This window comes from Bos grunniens, chromosome 5 (assembly GCF_055505025.1).
Source record: "Bos grunniens cultivar Pamir isolate PY7600 chromosome 5, Bosgru_T2T1.0, whole genome shotgun sequence".
NCBI lineage: Eukaryota > Metazoa > Chordata > Mammalia > Artiodactyla > Bovidae > Bos > Bos grunniens.
The window spans coordinates 11,194,791-11,218,104 of NC_141169.1; the positions used below are offsets into that span (position 1 = coordinate 11,194,791).

General features: G+C 37.3%; 1 protein-coding gene and 1 long non-coding RNA gene across 7 annotated transcripts in view; both read right to left on the bottom strand.

Moving 5' to 3' along the window:
* LIN7A (lin-7 cell polarity scaffold A) overlaps nucleotides 1-23,314 on the bottom strand; it is a 322,471-nt gene that overhangs the window by 246,139 nt on the left and 53,018 nt on the right. For all 6 annotated transcript variants that reach the window (XM_086398863.1, XM_086398867.1, XM_086398865.1 and 3 more), the window contains exon 2: nucleotides 21,590-21,708. In XM_086398863.1, the coding sequence (XP_086254989.1) occupies nucleotides 21,590-21,708 (119 nt within the window). The remainder of the gene's footprint in view (nucleotides 1-21,589; nucleotides 21,709-23,314) is intronic.
* LOC147371321 (uncharacterized) lies at nucleotides 14,520-21,577 on the bottom strand. Its single transcript, XR_015163457.1, has 2 exons — nucleotides 15,246-21,577; nucleotides 14,520-14,604 (listed from the first exon to the last, which is right to left on the bottom strand). It is a non-coding gene; the product is annotated as an uncharacterized LOC147371321 (long non-coding RNA).

The following is a 23,314-nucleotide window of genomic DNA, read 5'->3' on the forward strand; positions in this document are numbered from 1 at the left end:
AAGGTAATCATTCACAAAGTTATTCCAACATGTCAGTGTTTTGTCTACTCAAGGATAAAGACATACTAGCCCTGCTGATAATGAAAGAAACTGACAGAGTTACACAACTGTGTGTTATTTGTCTTTTGGTATCATTTGGGGTCAAAGTTGCCAGGAACTAACAGATTCAGAAACTAAAAAAGTGGCTAGTAGTATCTCACTGAACTGTCCTCTGACAAGGCAGATCAGAAATGTTACCCACCACAGCGCTCAGCAGACCCACTGCTGAGCTTTAGTTTACTAAGTGAGCATGTACAACCTACTGGATGAGATCCCTGGAGGCAGCATCTGCCTCTGGGCTGGATTCACAAGGGGCTCCAATCAACCATAATGGCTATCAAGTCACAGGACACACGCACCCTTTAGGAAACCCTAGAGAAGACACTGCCTCCAGGGTCAAAAACCTACTCACTGTATCTCAACTGCTCTGCACTTGACAACTTAGGAAGACTGATATGGATGTGATACCCAATCTAAACAATGACACAATTCCCAGCAAAAAGCTGCAAGGTGAAGCATAAGGAGAACTGGAGGCGGCCTAAATTGTGGCTTAGGTGGAGAAAGGATGCTGGCATTCAGCAACGCATATGTTTTCTGGTCCCACGTAAACAGAGCATTCAATCTGATTAGAGGATTCCTCAGTGGAGGCCATTCTGTGGACATCTGGATTGTCCACCCTTTATACCCAATTCGGTCAGAATGGTCAGAGTGTTTAGTGTGCTGTGTATAGAGTCATCCTCAGGCAGAAGGTACTGTACTCCATAAGAGCACCATGGGATATGCTTGGTAAAGGGTCTCAGAAATTTAGGTCAAAAACCAAATCTGCTGGCATCTTTTTATTTTTTTTTAATTCACCTTTCAAGTATCCTCAAATAGCCATATCCTTAATTTTAAAACTGCTGGGTTATTTCACTGCATAACACACTTTGGAAGATTCTAAGAAGTTGATAGCCATACAATAGTATTTTGTTGTTGTTTAGTCACTAAGTCGTGTCTGACTCTTTTGTGACTCCAAGGTTGTAGCCCACCAGACTCCTCTGTCTATGGGATTTCCCAAGCAAGGATACTGGAAAGGGTTGCCATTTCCTTCTCCAGGGGATCTTCCCAACCCAGGGATGGAACTCACGTGTCCTGCACTAGATGTGGATTCTTTACCAATGTACCACCTGAGAAGCCCCAAACAGTATATGTGTTGCTATAAATTTAAACAACCATACAGCTACTAAGAGCCTAACTCCGTTGGATTATTCCTTATGCAAATTTTTTTTTTTTTACAAATTTTCTTTTCTTCAGTCTAAGAGAAGGTCACACTTGAATGCTCTTAAATCTTGCCCATGGGTTACTGAGAGTAAGTGGACGTGAATTATATGACTGTGTTGTACATAAAACAATCATACAAAATAGAAAATTATAGAATCAAATGTTTTCAGTAAGCATTTCTTATAAGCTTTGGAGTTCTTCATGGAGAAGAAATAACTAGATGATTGAAGGAAGGGACACCATGCTGTAAGGGGAAAGTTAAAAGAAATGATGTTTAAATCAGGAAGAGGAAACTTGCCTGTTTCAAGGCTCCAAGAACTGCTAAATCCTAATTTGTGGTCTCTCTTAGGATGTCAGTGTACATAGTATTGCCTCTTTGTGATAAATGCACAACACGACAAAGAAAATGTTATGAGAAATCCAGTACTATTCTTAGCACAATTGCTGCTTCTGTGCCTATTAGAAAGAGCTGGCCCTTCCTCAAGACACAGCCATCTGCCAGGAAATTGTAATGATATTTAAATTCAGGACAACCACAAAATTGAATGGTGCACCTAAAAAGTTCAGTGCATATTTTTACATGGTACTCTTGAGAAGTTCAGGAGACTTACTAATGTAAATATACTCTCCTTTTCAATAAAAAGGAGGGTGAATCCTGCTATCCCTATAACAACTGGCATTACATACAAAAAGTGCCCAGAAGTACTGGGCAGAGGGCGAAGGACAAGCAGTTGCTGCAAAATAAGCAGAAGTGGGGAGCACAGCAAGCACAGAGGACTCAAGAAATGTTCTAAAGGTACACTAAATTATGGCTATCATCACAAACACCTACCACGTTTGGCACCATCATCGATGGCCTAGTGGGAGGCCACAAAGGAAGACAAAGCCCTTCTGTAACTAGACATTGTGAGCAGGAGGTAACTCTCCAAGTTTCAGCTGAGCCAAGACTATGGCCAGGCTGTGTAGAGATGCGTTATGAACTTCACACCAAGAGCGCCTCCAGCTACTAGCTGCATACTGAAAGTTAGTATTTCTTTGCATAGGGTATAATATTTTTGTTGCACTATCATAGGCACATTCAAATTCACTAATTTTGAGCCTAAATTACTGTTGTATCTGAAAGTGTAAATGTAATATGTCAGTATCATTTTAGGCACCAAATAAGGTTTCTAAGGAATTATGTGTATACTTTAGGAAAGGTCAATGAAAAATTCTGCTATAAATGGAGAAAGCATTCATATAAAAAATGATCTAAGCCCCAATGTCAGAAACGCAGGACTGCTACATTAAAAAAGAAGAAGAGGAACCACTATCATACACAGAATTAAAGAACCTTAGGTAAAAACAGAGCGGAGGTGGGCTGGAGGGAGTGCACCCATCTCATTCTGTTTGTTTCCCTCTTCCAGACACTAACAGGAAAGGCTTTGGGAGGATGGAAGGTAAAGAGAATATATCAGTGGTTACTAGGCTTTCAGAAGCCAAGTGAATGGAGAAGTGGAGAAGAGTGGGAAACAGGAAATGTCCCTCAGAGTTAACACAGCATATAGTTTATGTTATTTATTTCCTAAATAACTTGCTCCATTAATATAAAATTACATATGTTGAATTTCAGTATCTGAAATGATATCTCTAAAAGGTTATTCCTCTAGTAGGAACAATAGAGGAATTATTAAGTAAATCAACAAGCTTAATCACCAGGCAACTACTTCTGAATCCAGTTAAATAGTTTTATACATTCAAATTAGCCATTGACGTGAGGAAAACTCTCTTTTTGCTTCTTTGCTAATATGTACACTGATATACTTCCCCGGTGGCTCAGTGATAAAGATTGGTGTGTGTGTCAGTCTTTCAGTCGTGTGCAACCCTTCACAACCCCATGGACTGTGGCCCTCCAGGCTTCTCTGTCCGTGGGATTTTCCAGGCAAGAACACTGGACTGGTTGCCATTTCCTCCTCCAAAGCAGTGATAAAGAATCTGCCTGGAATTCAGCAGACAAAGGATATGTGTGTTCAACCCCTGGGTCAGGAAGATTCCCTGAGGAAGGAAATGGCAACCCACTCCAGTATTCTTGCCTGGGAAATCTCATGGACAGAAAAGCCTGGTGGGCTACACAGTCCATGGGGTCGCAGAGGGTCAGACACAACTTAGCAACTGAAAACCAAAACAATGTACATTGATACCAAACACATTGAAATATAGCTCAATAAGCATGTGTTTTTCTAGTAATTGAAAATACTGCTTTCCTCAAAGGAAACCAATATTTGTAAACATCTGAACATTTAACATTAAATAAATAAATAGCCAGATAAATGATTAAGTCTTTCGCCTGTAAACTCATATCTAATTAAGCATCCATTGTAAAACATCTCTCAAAATTATATATAAGTATTTGATGATCAAAAACTTTCTGGAATCTTATAATAAATGAACAAATGTAAACATTTAAATCACTAGAAGTTCAATGACTGAAAAACATTTTATCTTCTACAGAAATAAATATTTTATCTTCTGTAATATTTTAAGAAATATAATCACATAGTCAATATTTATTTTTCTCACTATTAGATCATTACAACTAGCTAACTAAAGACAGAATAAATGTTATGGGAATTTTTTTTAAGCTTTTAACATCACAGGGTCTAATTTTAATTATACAGAAATTCAAATTGGGGAAATTCATATGTGTAGTCATATGTTCAAATATTTGGACACTTCAATCTGTCTTTGTATTTGGCAATGCAAATACTATTAAAGTTGTAATTATAATAACAGTCAATTTCATTTGCTTTTATTTTTATACCATGATGACTAAATCATATTTTATATGGATTCTTTATTACCCAAGTTTATTCTTTCTAAGACGAAAATCTGAACATCAGGTATGATGCAGAGCAGGGCCCTGTGGGGCTCCTAGGCATGAAGGTCTTTTTGTCCCCCATTTCTTACAGGCAAGACTCCAGACTTCAGGACCCAAGTTCCAAAGGGCAGAACAGCTCCTAATCAAAGAAGAAGCAGCCAGGAAACCATCTGAGGCAAGACTAACGGACCAGATAATCTCACCAAGATTAGGAGGCTGATCACCTAAGACCCTGCACACACCCTGTTCTTGTCAGCAACCTCACCATTTTGAAACTTTGCAGAAGAAAAAATACAAGAGTCTTACTGCCTTGATCCTTTTCTCATACTCCTCCCCAGACTATATAACCTCTCAGGAGGTGGGGGGAGGAACGGAACAGTTCTTGAGGCGCTAGCCTGCTGTGTTTCCTCTTTGCCTGGCAAAGTAATCAAGCCACTCTTTCCTTCTCCTCCGTAACTCTGCCTCTATATTTCTATTTGGCATTGGCCCACAGAGAGCCAAGATTTTGGCAACAGGTATGATTCAGCAATTCTATTACTTTTAAGTCCTTAAGTCATAGAAATCTTCACAATTCCTCCCTCAGCTGTAGTTCTCTGATATAATTAATCGAGGCAAAAGAACATTCTAAATGGATTTGTTCTTTAACTATTGTTTGAATAATTGCCTATTCTTGACAAGGTATTTTGCATGAAGTATCAACAGTGTGATTTAAATCATACTCATGATTACAAAATCTTCAACCACAGTAATTAATACATTACTGACCTCTCATGGGACTATCTTCAAACATTTAAAGTATTTATTATTGATAAGTTCTACCGAACTATTACAGGGCTTCTATAATTTTCTAAGTCCTTTAATTTCTTCCAACTTAATTATTTGGATATATTATTTATTGAAATATAAGTGACATGAGTCTTTGTCATATCTGGAGGAAGGACATATTTTATAGCTTGTTGACACAAGTCTAATTTACTTAGCTAATGTCTGGCAATACCAATTCTCTCAATGTGCAGTGATAGTTATTTAATCTCTATCCTAGACACAAAAGTAACTGCTGTCCCATCTGTGAGGAAATTGAATGATTTTCAAAGAAATTTTTAATAGAATCCAGTTATAATTCACTTTCTGAAATAAGGAGTCAAAAGTATCTGGCAGTTAAGTAAGTAGTCACAGAGTAAATCTAACAGAGTACTGTTTCAATCAGAAACTTCAGGAGGTAGTATTCTTTACTTTCACTACACAGCCAGTAACCTTTCCCACGTTGACTCCATATGAGTTTGTAGTTCTCAGAATAGTTAGCCCTGCATATTCTTTAAGAAATACGTGGTACAGCCCCGTCATCTTTGTGCAATTGCATGCCTACTGATATTTCCAAGTGGACAGGATCTAAAAATTGTATATCAAGGTGTGTAGAGAAAATGATATCAAGAAATCAGTGAAAGAGAAATAATCCATTCTACTGGGTATTCCAGAGAGGCTAATTTCCCTTTCTTTTCTTGACCTTAAAGAAAGAGGAACATTATTATATTTAGTGCAGAAGGTACACATCTGTCCACTATCATCAAAGTGATGCTTTTGTAAGCTATCCAGAAGTCCATGGTTTTCATTACTGGTATTTCTGGCAAGTCCCATCTTTCCAGTAGCAAGACAGAGGAGAGGAAGAGAGTGTGTGACAGCAAGGCCTTAATGGTTTACTGAGTTGCTTTTGCTGTTGTCTAGTTAGTTCTTTGTTTATTTGATTTTTATATTTGTATATGTCTTTGCATAGCCCCTGAGAAACTTGGAAAGATGCCTTTAAAAATGACTGTTGTCAAAAAAAAGACTGCCATCAGAAACAGACCCAGAGACAGAGAAAACAAACTTATAGCTACCAAAGGGGAAGGGGCCAGGGGAGGGATAAATTAGGAGTTTGGGGTTAAATTATATACACTACTTGATGTAAAATAGATAACCAACAAGCATCTATTCTATAGCACAGGGAACTATACTCAGTGTTTTATAATAGTCTACAAGGGAAATGAATAGGAAAAAAATAGATATCTATGTACATATAATGGAATCATTTTGCTGCACAGCTGAAACTGACATCAACATTGTAAAGCAACTATGCTTCAATAAAAATAATTAACTAATTAATATGACTGCTGTTTCTTGCTTATTAACTGGTAGGACTAGATGCTATGATTTCACCTCCAGTTGCTGGCAATTTGGGAATGGAGAGCAAAGGAATTTTTGGTTGGACTTTAGCCAGTCGGCCAAGTCTGGGATGTGCTACTGCTGATTTATGGGAAACAGCACCAGAGAGAAAATGCAATTCAAAAGTTTTTCAAGTATCAGGCTTAATAAATATTAGGGGTGTCTTATGATTAACAGGCACACATGAGGATACAATGTAGTTCTGGAAGATAAGATTACCGGTAACAGGTTTCTTTTCTCTTTATCTAGGAAAGCAAGCCTTCTCCCTAAAGTTGTGGCTATTGGTTGAAATGGCTTCCCTGTATGTAGAGCTGAGGCTTCCTCAGTGGTTCAGCATTAAAAATCTGTCTGCAATGCAGGAGCCGCAGGAGACACAGGTTCAATCCCTGGGTCAGGAAAATCCCCTATAGGAGGCATGGCAACCCACTCCAGTATTCTTGCCTGGAGAATCCCATGGGCAGAGGAGCCTGGTGGGCTACAGTCCATAGGGTTACAAAAGAGTAGACACGACTGAAGCAACTTAGCACACACATGCATGCGTAGAGCTAACTTAGAAAAGGACTATGGACACATCCGGAGAAGGCAGTGGCAACCCATTTCAGTACTCTTGCCTGGAAAATCCCATGGACGGAGGAGCCTGGTAGGCTGCAGTCCATGGGGTTGCTAAGAGTCGGACACGACTGAGCGACTTCCCTTTCACTTTTCACTTTCATGCATTGGAGAAGGAAATGGCAACCCACTCCAGTGTTCTTGCCTGGAGAATCCCAGGGATGGGGAAGCCTGGTGGGCTGCCGTCTATGGGGTCGCACAGAGTTGGACATGACTGAAGCGACTTCGCAGCAGCAGCAGGGACACATTTGAATAGACATGCATATGTGTGATATATCCTTAAAGACTTTCTAAAGCTTGATCTTAAAAACTAAATTAAAACAGAAGCAGACTCACAGATCTAGAAAACAAATTAGTGGTTACCAGAAGGTAGAGAGGTTGGGTAAGGTACAGTCTAGGTGAAGGGGATTAAGATATACAGTTTTATAGAAGGCATAAAGTAAATAAGTTATAAGAATGTAGTACGCAATATATAGCACTGGGAATACAGCCAATATTTTATAACTTTGGAGTATAATCTATAAAAATATCAAATCACTATGTTGTGCACCCGAAACTAATATTCTTATAAATCAGCTATAGTTCCCCCAAAACCCTAAGTTATTCCAGAAGGGACTCAAATTTTCTGGGAATGTCATAACTGTTTTGGTGATTTAATGCCAATTATGCCATGATTAGTAACTAAATTTTTACACTGCCTTCTGGAAATTTGTATAATAAATATATGATATAATACATTATGAAAACACCATGCATTGTCTCATGCTAAATGAAGCAAAGAAAATAATTGGAAACAAAATTTTTAAATAATGATGTTGGCATACATGGAACATGATATGAAGAGGAATTATGGAAATGGAATCATGCATGATGCAATTTTCCAATTATTTTAGCTCATTACCAATAAGTAGTGAAACAAATGTTTCACTGTTTCCACATTTCAGAATATTCTGTTTTTGCCACTGCTCACAAGTGAAACCAGATTAGACTAGGAATCATGAAATTTGATTCTATACTAATTCAGGCTCTAACTAGCTTGAAAGACAATGTAAACTTTACAGATCTTATTTTCTCATCTGTAAAATTAAGAGATTTAAAAAGATCAAGACCCCAAATGGATCAGTTATAGGGTTTATCAGCCTCTGAACTAAAAAAAAAAAAAAATTTGCACATTTACATATTCTGGGAAAAAATCGCACATATATTTTACCAGATTCACAATCATCAGAATCACAAAGAAGTTTATAACTTCCTAAAGGTAAGAAACACATGTTTTAGCTGGGATTTGTAAGAACTCAGAGTCCTATTTGAAATTCAAGACTTATGAAAATAAAATATATGTTTATCTAAGCCATCTTAATGAATTTCTTCATGCACTCAACAAATAATTATAAATACTCATTATTTGGCACACATTATATACTAGATGCTAATTACACTGTGATGATTGAAATAGACATTCGCTTACTTCATTCTAGTAAGACTTTAGTTAAAACTTTAATTAACCTTGATGAAAGAAATAGAAAGAGACCCACAAATCGTGAGTGTGAAACTGTTCTCTGAGACCATTTGGCTGTGTGCTTTCTTTCTTTCTTCCTTCCTTGGACCTCAGGTGCAAAGACCAGAATTGGAATTATCATAACCTTTAATTTATGGCATATACTCATCATTGTCCACTGATCCATGAATGGCTTGCTCTTATTAATTTACTTTTACACACACACAAAAGCTAGGATCAAAACTAGATAGAATTGAAACTATTCCTCATTCCCTGTTCTCCCCACCTCCAATATTTATTGCCTTGGATCTCCCAATGAGCAAATAGGGAAATAATGTAAACTGACCAATGAATCAGAAAAACCAGAAACAGATCCATGTGTATAGTTTTTGGTATATAATGATGCAATAAATCAGAGGAAACCATGAATTATTTAATAAATAGAACTGAAAATAAAGTCATCTTTACATATTAAAAACACTGGACTCCTACCTCATACTAAGGACACAGATTTTAAAAATAAAAGTTTTACTTTTAATAGAAAATACAGGTGCAATATCTTTTAGAACCTGGGGTGAGGTACCAGATATCTGAGGTGGTATACCAAAAAAGCACTGATTATTTAAAAAATGATCAATATGAATATTTAAAAATTAACAATTATAAGACATCTTAAAGATAAGATACAAAGTAGTAGAATATATTCACTATATATACCAGTAAAGAATTGAAAACAAGAATATACTAAATATATATGTATATATACATACATATATAAAAACACAAACTAATAGGAAAATACATAAACCGATGTTTCACAGATAAAGAAACATACATCACCAATGAAGGGACACTCAGCAATTTAGTGATCAATTAAATGCAAATGATGACTGCAATGAGATCCCATTTTAGTATATTCAGTTGGTAAAAATTCAAATGTTTCATACGCCAAGGATTAGAGGTAATGTGAGTACACAGTTTCTATATTGCATTTGGGGCATAAATTAGAGCAACCAAGTTTAAAAACTGGTGTTATCTCATAAAAAGTTGAACATTTTATACCTTATGATCCAGAAATTCTATATCTACATATATATCCATGAAAAGTCTTAATCATCTAATAAATACATGTATGTTAATAGCAGCACCAATGATCATAAGTGAAAAAGAAGGAACAACTCACATCCTCACCAATGAGAGAGTGAAAAAACATTTACACAATGGACTATCACACAATAGTCAAAACAAGTGAATCACAGCAATATACACAAAAAAAGTTTGAACTTAAGCCCTATAATATTATTCCCTGGAGAAGGGAATGGCAACCCACTCCAGTATTTTTGCCTGGAGAATTCCATGGACAGAGGAGCCTGGCAGGCTACAGTCCATGGATTTGCAAAGAGTTGGACATGACTGAGTGACTAACACTTTCACTTTAAGTGGAGAAGAATATATTCCTAAAGATTTCATCAGCACGATACCTTTTTATAACATTTTAAACACATAAAATTAAAATAAATGTGCTTCAGAATTAAACACAAGCACTCAGACTATATAAAAATCAAGGAAATTATGCATACAAGATGCAGTGGTCAGTTTTCAGCCCTAAATCTTGTATGAAAGAAAAACAAAGAAGAAGGAAGAAGGGAAAAAAGAAGAGAAGGAGGAAGTTAGTAATCGCCTTGCATATATTTGAATTATAAGTGATACTAATTTCATTCCCTTTTCTGTGTGCAAATCACACTCAGGGATAACAGCAATCTTGTTAAAAACATGAATTGTAACTTAACATTCATTTTAGATGGCTTGTACAAATGGACTTGTCTCCACATGTGTTGGCAATATTGAAGCAAGGAAAGGTTAAATGATTTGCTCACTGAGAAAAAAAAACTTTATCATCACTGGTGCCAAAAATAGAAGTTCTGATTTCCAGTCCTATGATCTCAACAGAAGACAGAAATGTTCATTTTCTCTGACTGATATAAAACACAACTTCTCTGAAGACTCTATTATTTTGAACTACTGTGTAAGTATTACATGTAATTACAAGTTTGGGGAAATCTGTACTATTTATTTTATCACTTGTAGTAGCAAACAGAAAGGATGGAGCTGAGCATTTACCCAACAGTGATGCTAACAGCCTTCAGAGTCATTACAGATGATTTGTAAGGGTCTGTTTAGATATCTGTAAGATCAATGACCCATTAGTGCAATTATAGTCTAAAATGGTTCCTGCCACACAGACCCTGTTCTTGCCACCAGAAAGTGACATGTTGATGCTATAAACACTCTTCACATTGTTTAAAATGTGTCTTCTCTCTGAAAAAGCAACAGGAATAGAACTATAACTGTAGTTTACAAATTCTGTTTCTCATTGCTTTTGCAATTTCCTGTGATAAAATGATATTAATAGATTAGGTTCTCCAAAAAAACTCAATCAAATGAGGACACATGTTACTCTTTTTATCAGTTTGAAAATCTTCATGGTATCTGTCTTTCCCATATCTAATTGATACAGTCTCACATAGTCTCATATTCCTACCATACATACATGCTCAACTTTACATAATTCCATATAATCTACACCAAGGAAAACATTAATTACTTGCTACATAACTATGTATGGATTCATAGAATTGGAGGGACCTTAAGTCAGATAAACTAGTCATGTAGTATTTCTCAACTGATACCATCACCCTTTATTAGGGAGTTTTCTTCATTGTTTTGAGGAGTGAGGTGGGAGGATATATCATGGGCTCTTTTGAGAGTCTAATGAAGTATATGGTGTTATCCCAAGATAAACAGACATGTAAATAAATGTTCATGCCATTGTTTTGCCTTTAACATTGAATCACTTCACAAACGATACTATGACTTTTTTTTTTAATTAATCATTTCCTGGAAAATATAATAATTCCAAATTAAACAATTCATATAAAATAGGAAAACTTTGTGTCTACTTAAAGTATGCTTCAATAAGAAGACTGCTTTATTTGTTTAGAAAAAGGGGAAATTTGGACTCATCTTTTACAAATATTTAGGTCATTTTTAATTTCCAATCCATTAGTGTCTGTTCTCATAGCAGCAAGTGCTCAAAGCTTCAGTTCAGATCAGTTTCAACAGCAGTGGGTTAAACTCTTCATCAGGTCAGAGTAGGACTTCTGACACCTGAGCTTTCTCTAAGACACTTTAGGTTGAATCAGGTTCTAGCAAAGCCTTTATCCTCAGGTCAAGTGATGTTAGTTTTGGAAAGGCTGGCATCAGCAAGGAGGCTTCTGTCCGCAAAGAATGACATTTGAATCCTTTTTTCATTTAAATCTAAGTAGAAGTAACCTTTAAAAGAGTTTTGCAGGCTTTCCAGTTGTTGCAGGTCTTCCCTGTGGATACACTGACAGGCTTTCTCCTTTTCAACTCCCTTCCCCTCACAGATACCCTTTTAGCACTGGAAACATCACGAATTTTCAGCTCTAAATCTCTCCCGCCAAAATGGCAGCTGTTTCCAACAGTAACCACAATAAGATCAGCAAACCTGGAATCTAGGGACCACAGCCTCCTTCTTATGCCCTAATATCGCTACAAGAAAATCCAGCCATGAATGAGCGTCTTCTGTCACACTTTGCTAAGATATAGCAATCCTTTACTTAGAAAAATAAACATTGAAATTTCTGACCCAAGTGCAACCAAGCATATTAACACTTATCTTCTGGAAAGCCAAGAATCTTTTGTCAAATAAAAAGAAAACATTTTGCTCCATTCCTAAATAAAACCTTGAAAATATACATTCCAGGGTAGAGCTGTGAGATTACTGGACCACTTTCCATACAGCAGGGAAGGCCAGGCATCTTTTAGGATAATTATTGGAGTCTGTGACACTAATTTACCCTGATGTTAAAAGAAGTAAGTCTCTATGAATGAAGTGGGAATGCCTGTCTTCACCAGAGCAAGCAAGCTGGTTGCTGGACCCAGAAACTCCATATGCACTCCACATGCGCACACGGTATCAAAGAGTTTTCTCCCATTAGAAATTCTGCTTGACAAAGAAGCTTTTCACTGTTGGAACAACTGGCCTTGAAAATATTCACGGGGTATACAACACACACACACATTAGGGTATCAGCATTCACGAGAAAGATCAAAATCAGAACTTCACTGAAACAATCATAGTTTTCACCCAATTGCATGCCAAATGGAAATGTACAGCTATTATTTTCACCATAACTGGTTACAAAACATTAGCAAAATGTCAAAGTTCAGAATTAGGTGAAGTGAACACAGACACTCTTTAAATTTTTTTGTTGTTTTTCTGAGCAACCCACCAGTTCAAACATTTCTAGAGTACATGATTTGATCAAGCTTTTTCCAATTATTCGGTGGTTTCTTTTTGCTTGGAAATGTGTCAAGATACACTGGGAAAAATAGAAGTCTTGGTTAAATTTTCAGTTTTTAAAAGCTGAGCTTTTTCTGTAAAAAAAAGGAAAAATTCTATAATGTGTAATGTACTTTCAAGATGCTCAGAAATAAGCTTCCTTGACTTCATGCTCTCATTGGCAGGAAACTTATCACAAAAGAAAGTTTGACTTTTGTGCCCCATCATATTTAGCAATGCAAACAAAATCAAAGGAAATGTAAGAGCGACCAAGCTTTCTTTTCTTTGTCATCTGCCAACTTATGCTAAGTTCAATACAAACAAAAGATATGCATAAACATAATTTCAGATACATTTTTGTTAATTCTGATGAGTGTAATGCTATTCAAGATGCCATTATATAACAAGGATGATAAATTTATACAATGAATCCATGCCACTCTATTCATATTTGAAGTAAAACTTTAAAAACATATTTTGCCGTAAAATTTTTGCCAATAAAGGGAAAGAAATAAAAAAATATATAGTTGTTCCTCATCTACAACATGAAGCCTATATATGGTGTGTATTAGTCATTCAGCTGTGTCCAGCTCTTTACAATAGAATGTGGCTTGCCAGGTTCCTCAGTCCATAGGATTTTCCAGGCAAGAATACTGGAGAGGGTTGCCATTCCCTTCTCCAGGGGATCTTCCTGACCCAGGGATCAAAACTCGGTCTCCTGAACTGCAGGCAGATTCTTCACCACCTGAGCCACCAGGGTCTATATATTACATTAAATTAAAAACTCTTGTTCTAAAATAACCTGAAATATGACCAAATAACCCCTGTTGTTATTAACTTCTCATCATATGGCAAGGTTTCCAGATTCCTTACTATATTTGTTTATTCTAACACTACTAGACTGTCAACATTTAACTTAAAATGTGGATCCTCCTCCTAAGGAAAAAAATTCTACATTTGGATGATTGATAACTATAGAACTATTATTCTCTATATTTGTAAATAATGTTTCTATTAAAACATATTAAAATTTTGTATTATCACTAAAACCACTAAACTTTTCACCAAAATAAGCACCCTTTCCTAACTACTTCCTCTTTTAGCTAGGTATATTAGTCAAGGTATTTTGGAGTTTTTTTTTTTTTTTTTATCTTATTTGATCTAATCCTCCCAACAGTCCTAGGAAGTTACCTTATTTTATATATATATATATAAAAGAAAGAAAAGCTAAACAAACCCAAGACACAGAGTTTAAGTAACTTGCCCAAGATCACACAGTTAAGCGGCCAAGCAAGGATTTGAATCCAGGTTGTCTGAATGCATTGTCAATGTTCTGACTCCATGCAATGTTCCTCTGTCTTTCCATTATAGTACACTATGCCATGATTAACATCAACCAGCCTCCCTTCTTGCCTTTCTTCCTTCATTCCTCTCACTCTCCCTTTCTCCAACTCTTCTTTCTCCTTCTGTGTATCCTTGTTTCATCTCATCTTGTCACTATTGAAGTGAGGATATGTTTTCTTAAGATAATTAGAAATCTATATGCTATTAGATGACCAATCATTAGCCTTCTCATAAAGGTAATAACGTTTGCTGTTTGTGCTTTCATCCACACAGTAAATTAAGATGAACAAAAGAGCATCAAGAACAAGCACTTGTGTCATAATGCTATGACCCATATGATTGTGGAATTAGGATGCAATGGCTCAATTTAATACACGGCAGTGGGGGTTAGATGGGGTGGGAGGTGGTGCTGGAAGGTTAGTAAGCTCCATCCTAAGGAAGAAAAAAAAAAAGAGTGTAAGAGCAAATGGGAGCTAGAAGCAAACAAAATATGACCAAATGCATGCAACACCTAATGTGCATTGGTCCTTATATCAGATACCAATTTTACATAGTTTCAAACCAATTTATCACTGCTTACTAAACATACAACCTAGCTTTTAAAAATTAACTTTGTTTTATAGCAGTGAAAGGGCTGATAAAAGCTTATAAGCTTTTGCCAAGGTAAATTTGGCTTTGTAACTGTTTTAGTATCAATCAGGATAGCTGGGTATTGCTATGGTATAACTCCAACGTCTTGGGGGCGTAGAGTAGCAAAGATTTATTTTTTTGCTGAGCCGATATGTTCATTAAGAGTTGGCTAAACCTGTATTTCTGGTTTTCTCACTCTGTAATCCAGGATGATTGATTATCGCATAAAACATCACTTTGTTGTTGTTCAGTCACTAAGTTGTATCCAACTCTATGCAAACCCACGAACTGCAGCACATCAAGTTTCCCTATCCTTCACTATCTCCCAGAGTTTGCTCAAACTCATGTCCATTAGGTCACATTGAAAAGGGAAGGGGACATAGCAAATACTGCACTGACTCAAAGGCTTCCATGAGGAAATGGCACACATAACTTCTACTCACATTTCCTTAGCCAAAGCGGTTCCCATAACCCCATGGAGCTTAAAGGAGGATGGGGAAGTCCAACTGCATCATGGGCTAAGAAGGACAAGAGAACTACAATGTTTTTCAATGATCCACCATCATAGAACGGTAGCTGCTATGTATACTCGGTTTTATTTTCTTATTCTATAGTTCTACTACATTAGACGTTACTAACGCATACCATCTGGTGATCGCCCAAGGAAGGCAGTCTTTGGTGACTATGGCATTCAGTTCTGTGTATTTGGTGCAAACAAGCAAGTGACAGGCATAATAGTGGGAGTGAGTGCTCACCACAGTCTGCATACACAGGTCAATAAGCACATGACTCTGAAGAGCAGAAAGCCTAAATACTTTAAAACTTGGAAGATAATGGTAGCAAATGGATGGCTAATTCTGTTTTTTTAAATCATTTTAGTTTCGGAAAGAAATTTTTGGTATTCTGTTGCAGAAAGTGGATGCCCTTTTAAAATATGGCCATTCCTATACTCTTGATGAAAGTGAAAGAGGAGAGTGAAAAAGTTGGCTTAAAGCTCAACATTCAGAAAACAAAGATCGTGGCATCTGGTCCATCACTTCATGGGAAATAGATGGGGAAACAGTGGAAACAGTGTCAGATTTTATTTTTGGGGGCTCCAAAATCACTGCAGATGGTGACTACAGCCATGAAATTAAAAGACACTTACTCCTTGGAAGGAAAGTTATGACCAACCTAGATAGCATATTCAAAAGCAGAGACATTACTTTGCCAACAAAGGTCCGTCTAGTCAAGGCTATGGTTTTTCTTGTGGTCATGTATGGATGTGAGAGTTGGACTGTGAAGAAGGCTGAGCACCAAAGAATTGATGTTTTTGAACTGTGGTGTTGGAGAAGTCTCTTGAGAGTCCCTTGGACTGCAAGGAGATCCAACCAGTCCATTCTAAAGAAGATCAGTCTTGGGTGTTCATTGGAAGGACTGATGCAAAAGCTGAAACTCCAATACTTTGGCCACCTCATGCAAAGAGTTGACTCATTGGAAAAGACTCTGATGCTGTGAGGGATTGGGGGCAGGAGGAGAAGGGGACGACAGAGGATGAGATGGCTGGATGGCATCACTGACTCAATGGACATGAGTCTGAGTGAACTCCGGGAGTTGGTGATGGACAGGGAGGCCTGGCCTGCTGCAATTCATGGGGTTGCAAAGTCGGACACCACTGAGTGACTGAACTGAACTAAACTGATACTATTGATTTCTTATTCTGAGGCACAAAGAATACAAAGTGTCGGGGGAAAGTCCATATGTTGCCAATTGAACTATTCAAACTGCATTGCAATTATCTTGGGAAATTCTCTTATCAAAAAATCAACATTTAATAACCCTTTTATTTCAATCCTTATATTCCCCTATATTTTAATTTATAAGTTTGGATCACTCAAGTTAATTAACACAGGGATGAACTAAAACTTGAGAAAGCCACTTAAAGTCACAGAAATAGTTTTTGCTGGGAATGTAAGGAGAATAAATTTATAAATTTCACCTCTCATTCTAAACTTTGTATGAACTTTCTTTGTGTGCCAGTGCCTTTCACTTTGGAAAAGCAGCATCACCTGTCACTCCAGTTTTCTGTCATGTACTCCAAAATTACCTGTCCTGAATAGGTACAAGCAAATTATCAATCAGTCCTTTTAAAATCACTGAGCAAAAAAACACAATCAAGATAAGTATTGCCAACCACTATCTGTATTCTATGAATAAAGCTCTGCATGCACTGTCATTCAAGTGTAACTCATTTATTAATAGATCAGTGCTTTATTTGTTGTATATACAGATGGTCTTATTTCAGTACTGATCACAACAAAACCTTTTCAGTCTTTTTTACAGACTAAATAAAATTAGTTAAGCAGAGAAAACATGTAATCTCTTTTAATCATCCATTTTCATAAAAAAATTAAATTTCATTAAATTATTCTCCCCATATAATTGCTGCACATATGCCAGAAGCTGATTCAGTGGCTTTATCTGATGGTAAAGCAAAATATGGGATTGCCTCAACATAAAATAATAATTACTATTAACACTTATGTATGGGGGAAAAAAAAACCTACAAAAAACTGCAATAGGTTGTTCTGCTTTCTTTTTAAGCATAATTTGGGTTTTACAGTCTTGTTGGCAATGGCATGACCTGTACCTATTTTTGCTCCAGTGGATGCAACTAAGAATGATGCCTCAGACTTCCCACAACAGACAGGAAGCCACCTGCCAGTGCAAGAGACGTGAGTTTGATCCCTGGTCCAGGAAAATCCACATACCGCAGAGCAATCAAGCCCATGTACCGTAACTACTGAGCCCACACTCTAGAGCCCGCAGGCCACAGCTACTAAGCCCGAGTGCCACAGCTACTGAAGCCTAGAGTCTGTGCTCCACAACGAGGAGCCACCACAATGAGAAGCCTGTCTACCATAACAAAGAGGAGCTTCCACTCACTGCAACTAGAGAAAACCCGCACACAGCAGCAGAACCCCGACACAGCCGAAACATAAACAAATACATTTTAACAAAGAATGATGCCTCTATAGTTCCAGTTCTTTTCTCCTCCTGTGATGACAACATTTATAACTTTCACACTGGAAAGTATTAACTGGCAAATATTTCTTAAAACTCAAATAATTTAATCAGAGAGACTCTGAGTATTATTCCTATTATGAATAAGAAACCCACACTTTAATGGTTTCACTCCAGCCTAACAGTCAAAACCGAAGAGACCAGGAGTAAAATTAAAGCTAATTTTCAGGTAGTTAACATCTTACATCATAACTTCTTCATTGTACTTTACTTGCTTGTGGATTTACCTATCCATCAACATGCATTCATATCTTATATTTTACTGAAGAACTTTCACTAGATGAGGTCACAATGTTATTCTATGAATCAGAATTGTTGTATACACATTGGCTACTTTTATCATTACTTCATATGATTAACATAAAAATACTATGAGGATAATAAAAATTCCAAACTTAAATATAAACAACACCATGCAACTACTATGAAATATTAGCTGAGATGAAGGGACAAAATCAATGTTTATATAACATGTATTGCCTTTAAAATTATTACTAAGGACAGTAATGTGAATATAAACTAGTTTTATTAGTGAAATTTATAAAATATAAGGTAGATAAACTACATCATCTTTGTTCTCCCTTCTACAACTTCTGAACTGCTTATTCATCAGTTATAAATTCCAAGGGCCACTAATGACAGCGTACTTTACCACAGAGTTTGTAAGATGTGTTTATAATATCTACACAATGGCTCCACATTTCTTTACATTTTTCTTTTTTTTCACTTGAATCTTCTCTTTCCTTAGCAAACTTTTTAAAGAAAAAGGCCTGTGTGTTTATTTGAACAGGTATCGACACTTCATTTACACCTCGAGCATCAGCTTCTCCCCTAAGCTTCAGACTTAGATGTCTACCAGACATCTCTAGGTGGATTTCTGAAAAGAATCACCAGTTTGCTATATCCAGAAGAGAGTGCTTGTATAGTCGACTCCAAACCTCGTCCACCCCCGAGGATTCCCATCTCGTTACATCACATTGATCCAATTGTTCAGGTCCAAATGTAAGAATCCGTTGAGACTTCTCTCATTGATATACTCTGTATGTCAATTCCCACTGTCTTTATTCTCAAAACCATATATATTGAATCTGACAACTCCCTACAACTTGCACTGTCGCCACCTTCATCCGGGCTGCCATCATCTCATCTCCTGAACTGCTCATTACCTTATGACTGATCTCTTTGTTTCTACTCTTGCACAGACCCATGTATTCTCAGCAGTCAGAAAAACATTTTTAAAAAGCTGAGCAGGTGAGGTCAAAATGCTCCAAGGGCTTCCTATCATGCTTAGGATAGAATCCAGTGTTCTAACCATGGCCTGTAAGGCCTTGTGTTTCCTGCTCCCTAGCCCAGGGGAGGGGAAGCCTGGCGGGCTGACGTCTATGGGGTCGCACAGAGTCAGACACGACTGAAGCGACTTAGCAGCAGCAGCTGCCTCTAGGAAGCCTACCTTTCTTATTTCACTGAAGGCATAGCTGGCTTTTGGACTGTTGTGTCCATGGATTAAGATAATTCTTGTCTCTGGGTTTTTTCACTTGTGGTTTGCTCTACTTGGAACACTATCCCCTCCAATACCTGTGTGATGTGTTCCATGACTTAAGTTATATTCTGACCACTCTAATTTAAGAGTCCTACCCGTACTCCCCTAATCCTGCTTCATTTCTCTCCATAGTGCCATTTTCTGACATTGTATTATATATTTATTAATCATCATTCTTGCACTGGAATTTAAGTTCCGTAAAAGTAGAGACTTTACATGGATCACAAGCCAAATTCCCAGTGAGCAGAGACATATATTTAATGGATACTATTCTTTACTTAATTCTGTAGAAAGTAGAAAGGGGACAGAATAAGATGAAAAGTCAGCCACCAAATCACAGGGGAGTAGCACTCTGTGAAGGAAGAAAGGAGTGTATAGGGGATGTAGCCTTAGTCTACAGAGGGACTGCAGGAGGCTCATGGGGTTCTATGTATCTTATACCTTTCCCACTGAGCAGTGGATGGCCGAGAATTCATACACTTGGAGAAATTTTCTTTTAGTCTTTGGTACAATTCACAGATTAAAATTTAGAGATAGAATTATGGCTACTTCCTTAAACTGCATTCACTGTAAACACAAATTAAGTAGTTAACAACCTCACATAGTAAAGATTTAGCACACACACACACACACAAAAGATTTAGCACAAGCACTGTCTAAGTAAAATCCTAGCAAAATTCAAATATTAACCTCATTGGGTAGGCATGGCTTAAATATGCAGTGAGACATTTTAATGTCACATGAGGCTTTCTACTTAATGACAACTCAGAAACTAGCGCTGTTCAGGCAGAGAACATGCATTAAGCACAAGTACAGTCGCAAAGTGGAAGGCTGAGGACTTCCTTCATGGTACAGTGGATAAGAGTCTGCCTGCCAATGCAGGGGATGCAGGTTCAATCCCCAGTGTGGGAAGATCCCACATGCTATGGAGCAACGAAGCCCATGTGCCACTACGGGCTGGCGCACAAGAGCCTGTGAGTCACAACCACTGAGCCTGCGTGCCATGATTACTGGAGCCTGCACTCTCTAAGACCCGCGAGCCGCAACTTGTGAAACTTGTGCCACAGCTGCTGAAGCCCACAGCGGGGCAGCAAGTCACACTACTGAGCCCTTGTCTGCAACTACTGAAGCCAGCACCCTTAGAACTTACGTTTCACAACAAGAGAAGTCACTACAGATAAGAGAAGCCCGCAAACCACAGCTAGAATAGAGCCCGCTCTCCACAACTAGAGAAAGTCCACCAGCAGCAAAGACTCAGTGCAGCCAAAAATAAATATATAAATAATACATAAATATAGCAATGCATTTATGTAAAAAAAATTTTTTTTTAAAGAGGAAGGTTGATACAAGCATCTCTGAGAGATGCATGCCCTCTGCTACACAGACCCTCTTGGCAGCCATTGGGTTCAACTGACTTTGGAAAGGATGACAGTACGTAATTTACTATTGAGGACTTCGGGCAGGATAAATAATGCTGGATATATGCACTTTAGGTGCTAATTAAATGCAGAAGAGGGGATGGGCTTACTGAAGAAAGCATTGTAGAGTATATACCTTAAGTGAACTATCTTATAACCAGTGAAATTCATTAACTGACTAGTCAATTTCACCACAAATTAATAAAGAATTCAAACAGTCATTTTGAACACACTTATTCTACCTCAGGCTTTTTGAAACCATTAACAGGAAAGCATTACAAAGATTTGTTGAAGAGCATATCAGCCTGTGCCCATTACTTCACTAGACAGTAATTTTCAAATAAATATAACTTTAGTCAGTAGTGAGTTACTCTTTCAGATTTACCTGAGAAAGATTTAGTCGAGTGTTCTTTTAAGAAACGCTCAGTCCCCATTAATGACGACTACTTCTACCTGAATTTCCAGACGACTTCAAGTGACTACTAAAAAGTTTAGACTACGTGTCAGAGTCACCCACTGAAGTAGTCACTTCACGGGTACCATAAGCTCAACATTTGGTTTTACATGAATTCAAAAATCCTAACTGAATCTAATTTTGGAATTTAGCAGACTAAATTATATTTTATCATCTGTCTAAGTGGTTACAAACAGAAAGCTTAAGATGCAGTTACATTCTTAACTAGTTCAACTGTGTGTGTGGAAAAGACATGCTTTCTATTCAGAAGGCATAGAGAAGAATATAGTTATAAAAATATTAGTCCCATACCTCTCGAATAGCAGTACAAAACTCACTCTGAAGCACTTTTTTGAGGGATTGTAGCTTGTGCACTGGTACTTCTCCAGATTCCTGCAGTTTTTCCAGTAATTCAATTGCTCTGGCAACATCTGAATGAAAAAAAATAAATCAAAATGGAGAGAGACATGGAGTAAACTGTATCTTATCAAAAAGTACCATTATTCCAATTAAACAGTGACTATGAAAAGTAAGTGGAATTTATTGCAAAATCAGAATTTACAATTTGTAGTCTTTTGATCTCATCTTTTGATCTCATCTTTTGGTAAAAGGTCATTTAAATCTATTCCACACCATTTGTCACATAATACATCTTCCTCAATGGTATTTCTCATATGTTATTTCTGTTACACAAATTAGTCTGAATATTCTTTCAAAAAAGAGGAGCAGGAAGCAGGTCTTTTGTATATTCTGATACCCCAATAACGAAATGAGTTCTGTCCATTTTACCTCTGAGAGGCTTTTTTTCAGTTTTTCTTTTCTCATTCCAAATTTATCAAACCTGCATTTTTACATTTATTAGTATGATGATCTGATTTATGTGCATCTTCTCTACAATCTATAATCTCCTTGAGGGTAAGAATTTAATTGGGCTTATTCACCACTGCATCCTCAGAGTCTGGTGTAAAACAGTAAATAAATACTTCATATTTATGAATGAATGAACGAGCTCTCTCCATTTTACTGCCATTGCATTAATGCAGACCCTCAACATCATTTGTCCTCTGTCCAGCTGGAATCATTTATTCTCTTCCAGCCACTTCATATGATCCATAAAGTTATCTTATGAAAATAAAAATCTGATCATATACCCACCTAGCCGTCTCTTAGCACCAAATATGTTTTTGAACAACAATTAGCTTAAATGCTTCTCTTTCACCTGATGATATATAACAAGAAACACAGTCGTTTATAACCATAGCTTTAAAATTCCCAGGACGGTTTTGTACTGTCAAGAGAAAATGATAAGATGAAGGCCGTTTAAAAAATATTTACAGTGATCTCTTCTACCTCTGTTGCTGTGGCCAGTAACTCACTGAAAAGACACTGAGACGTTACATACAGAGATTTTCAATTCCTACGTGATTAACTCCAGGAAGTACCCATATCCCTGCCATCAGATTATTAATTAATTAAATAAATAATTCAGCCATCCATCCATCACTTTGTATACCTGGCACTAAGACTGACAAGAATAATAAGACATGCTTCTTTTCTGAACACACAGTCAGATGAGGGGAAAAAACATAACAGTATAGTCACCCATAATAAGACTGAAAGTGAAAGTTGCTCAGTCGTGTCTGACTCTCTGCGACCCCATGGACTACACAGTCCGTGGAATTGTCTAGGCCAGAATACTGGAGTGGGTAGCCTTTCCCTTCTCCAGGGGATCTACCCAACCCAGGGATTGAACCCAAGTCTCCTGCATTGCAGGCATATTCTTTACCAGCTGAGCCACAAGGGAAGCCCAAGAATACTGGAGTGGGTAGCCTATCCTTTCTCCAGGGGATCTTTCCAACCCAGGAATCAAACTGGGGTCTCTTGCATTGCAGGCAGATTCTTTATCAACTGAGCTATCAGGGGGAGCATTGCTACCACCTAAAAATTCAGGTGGGGTTGGCATAGGTTTATGTATGTAATCAAAGACAAGAACCAAAAAGTAACTTTAATGAAGACTCCCTTGAAGTATTGCCAATT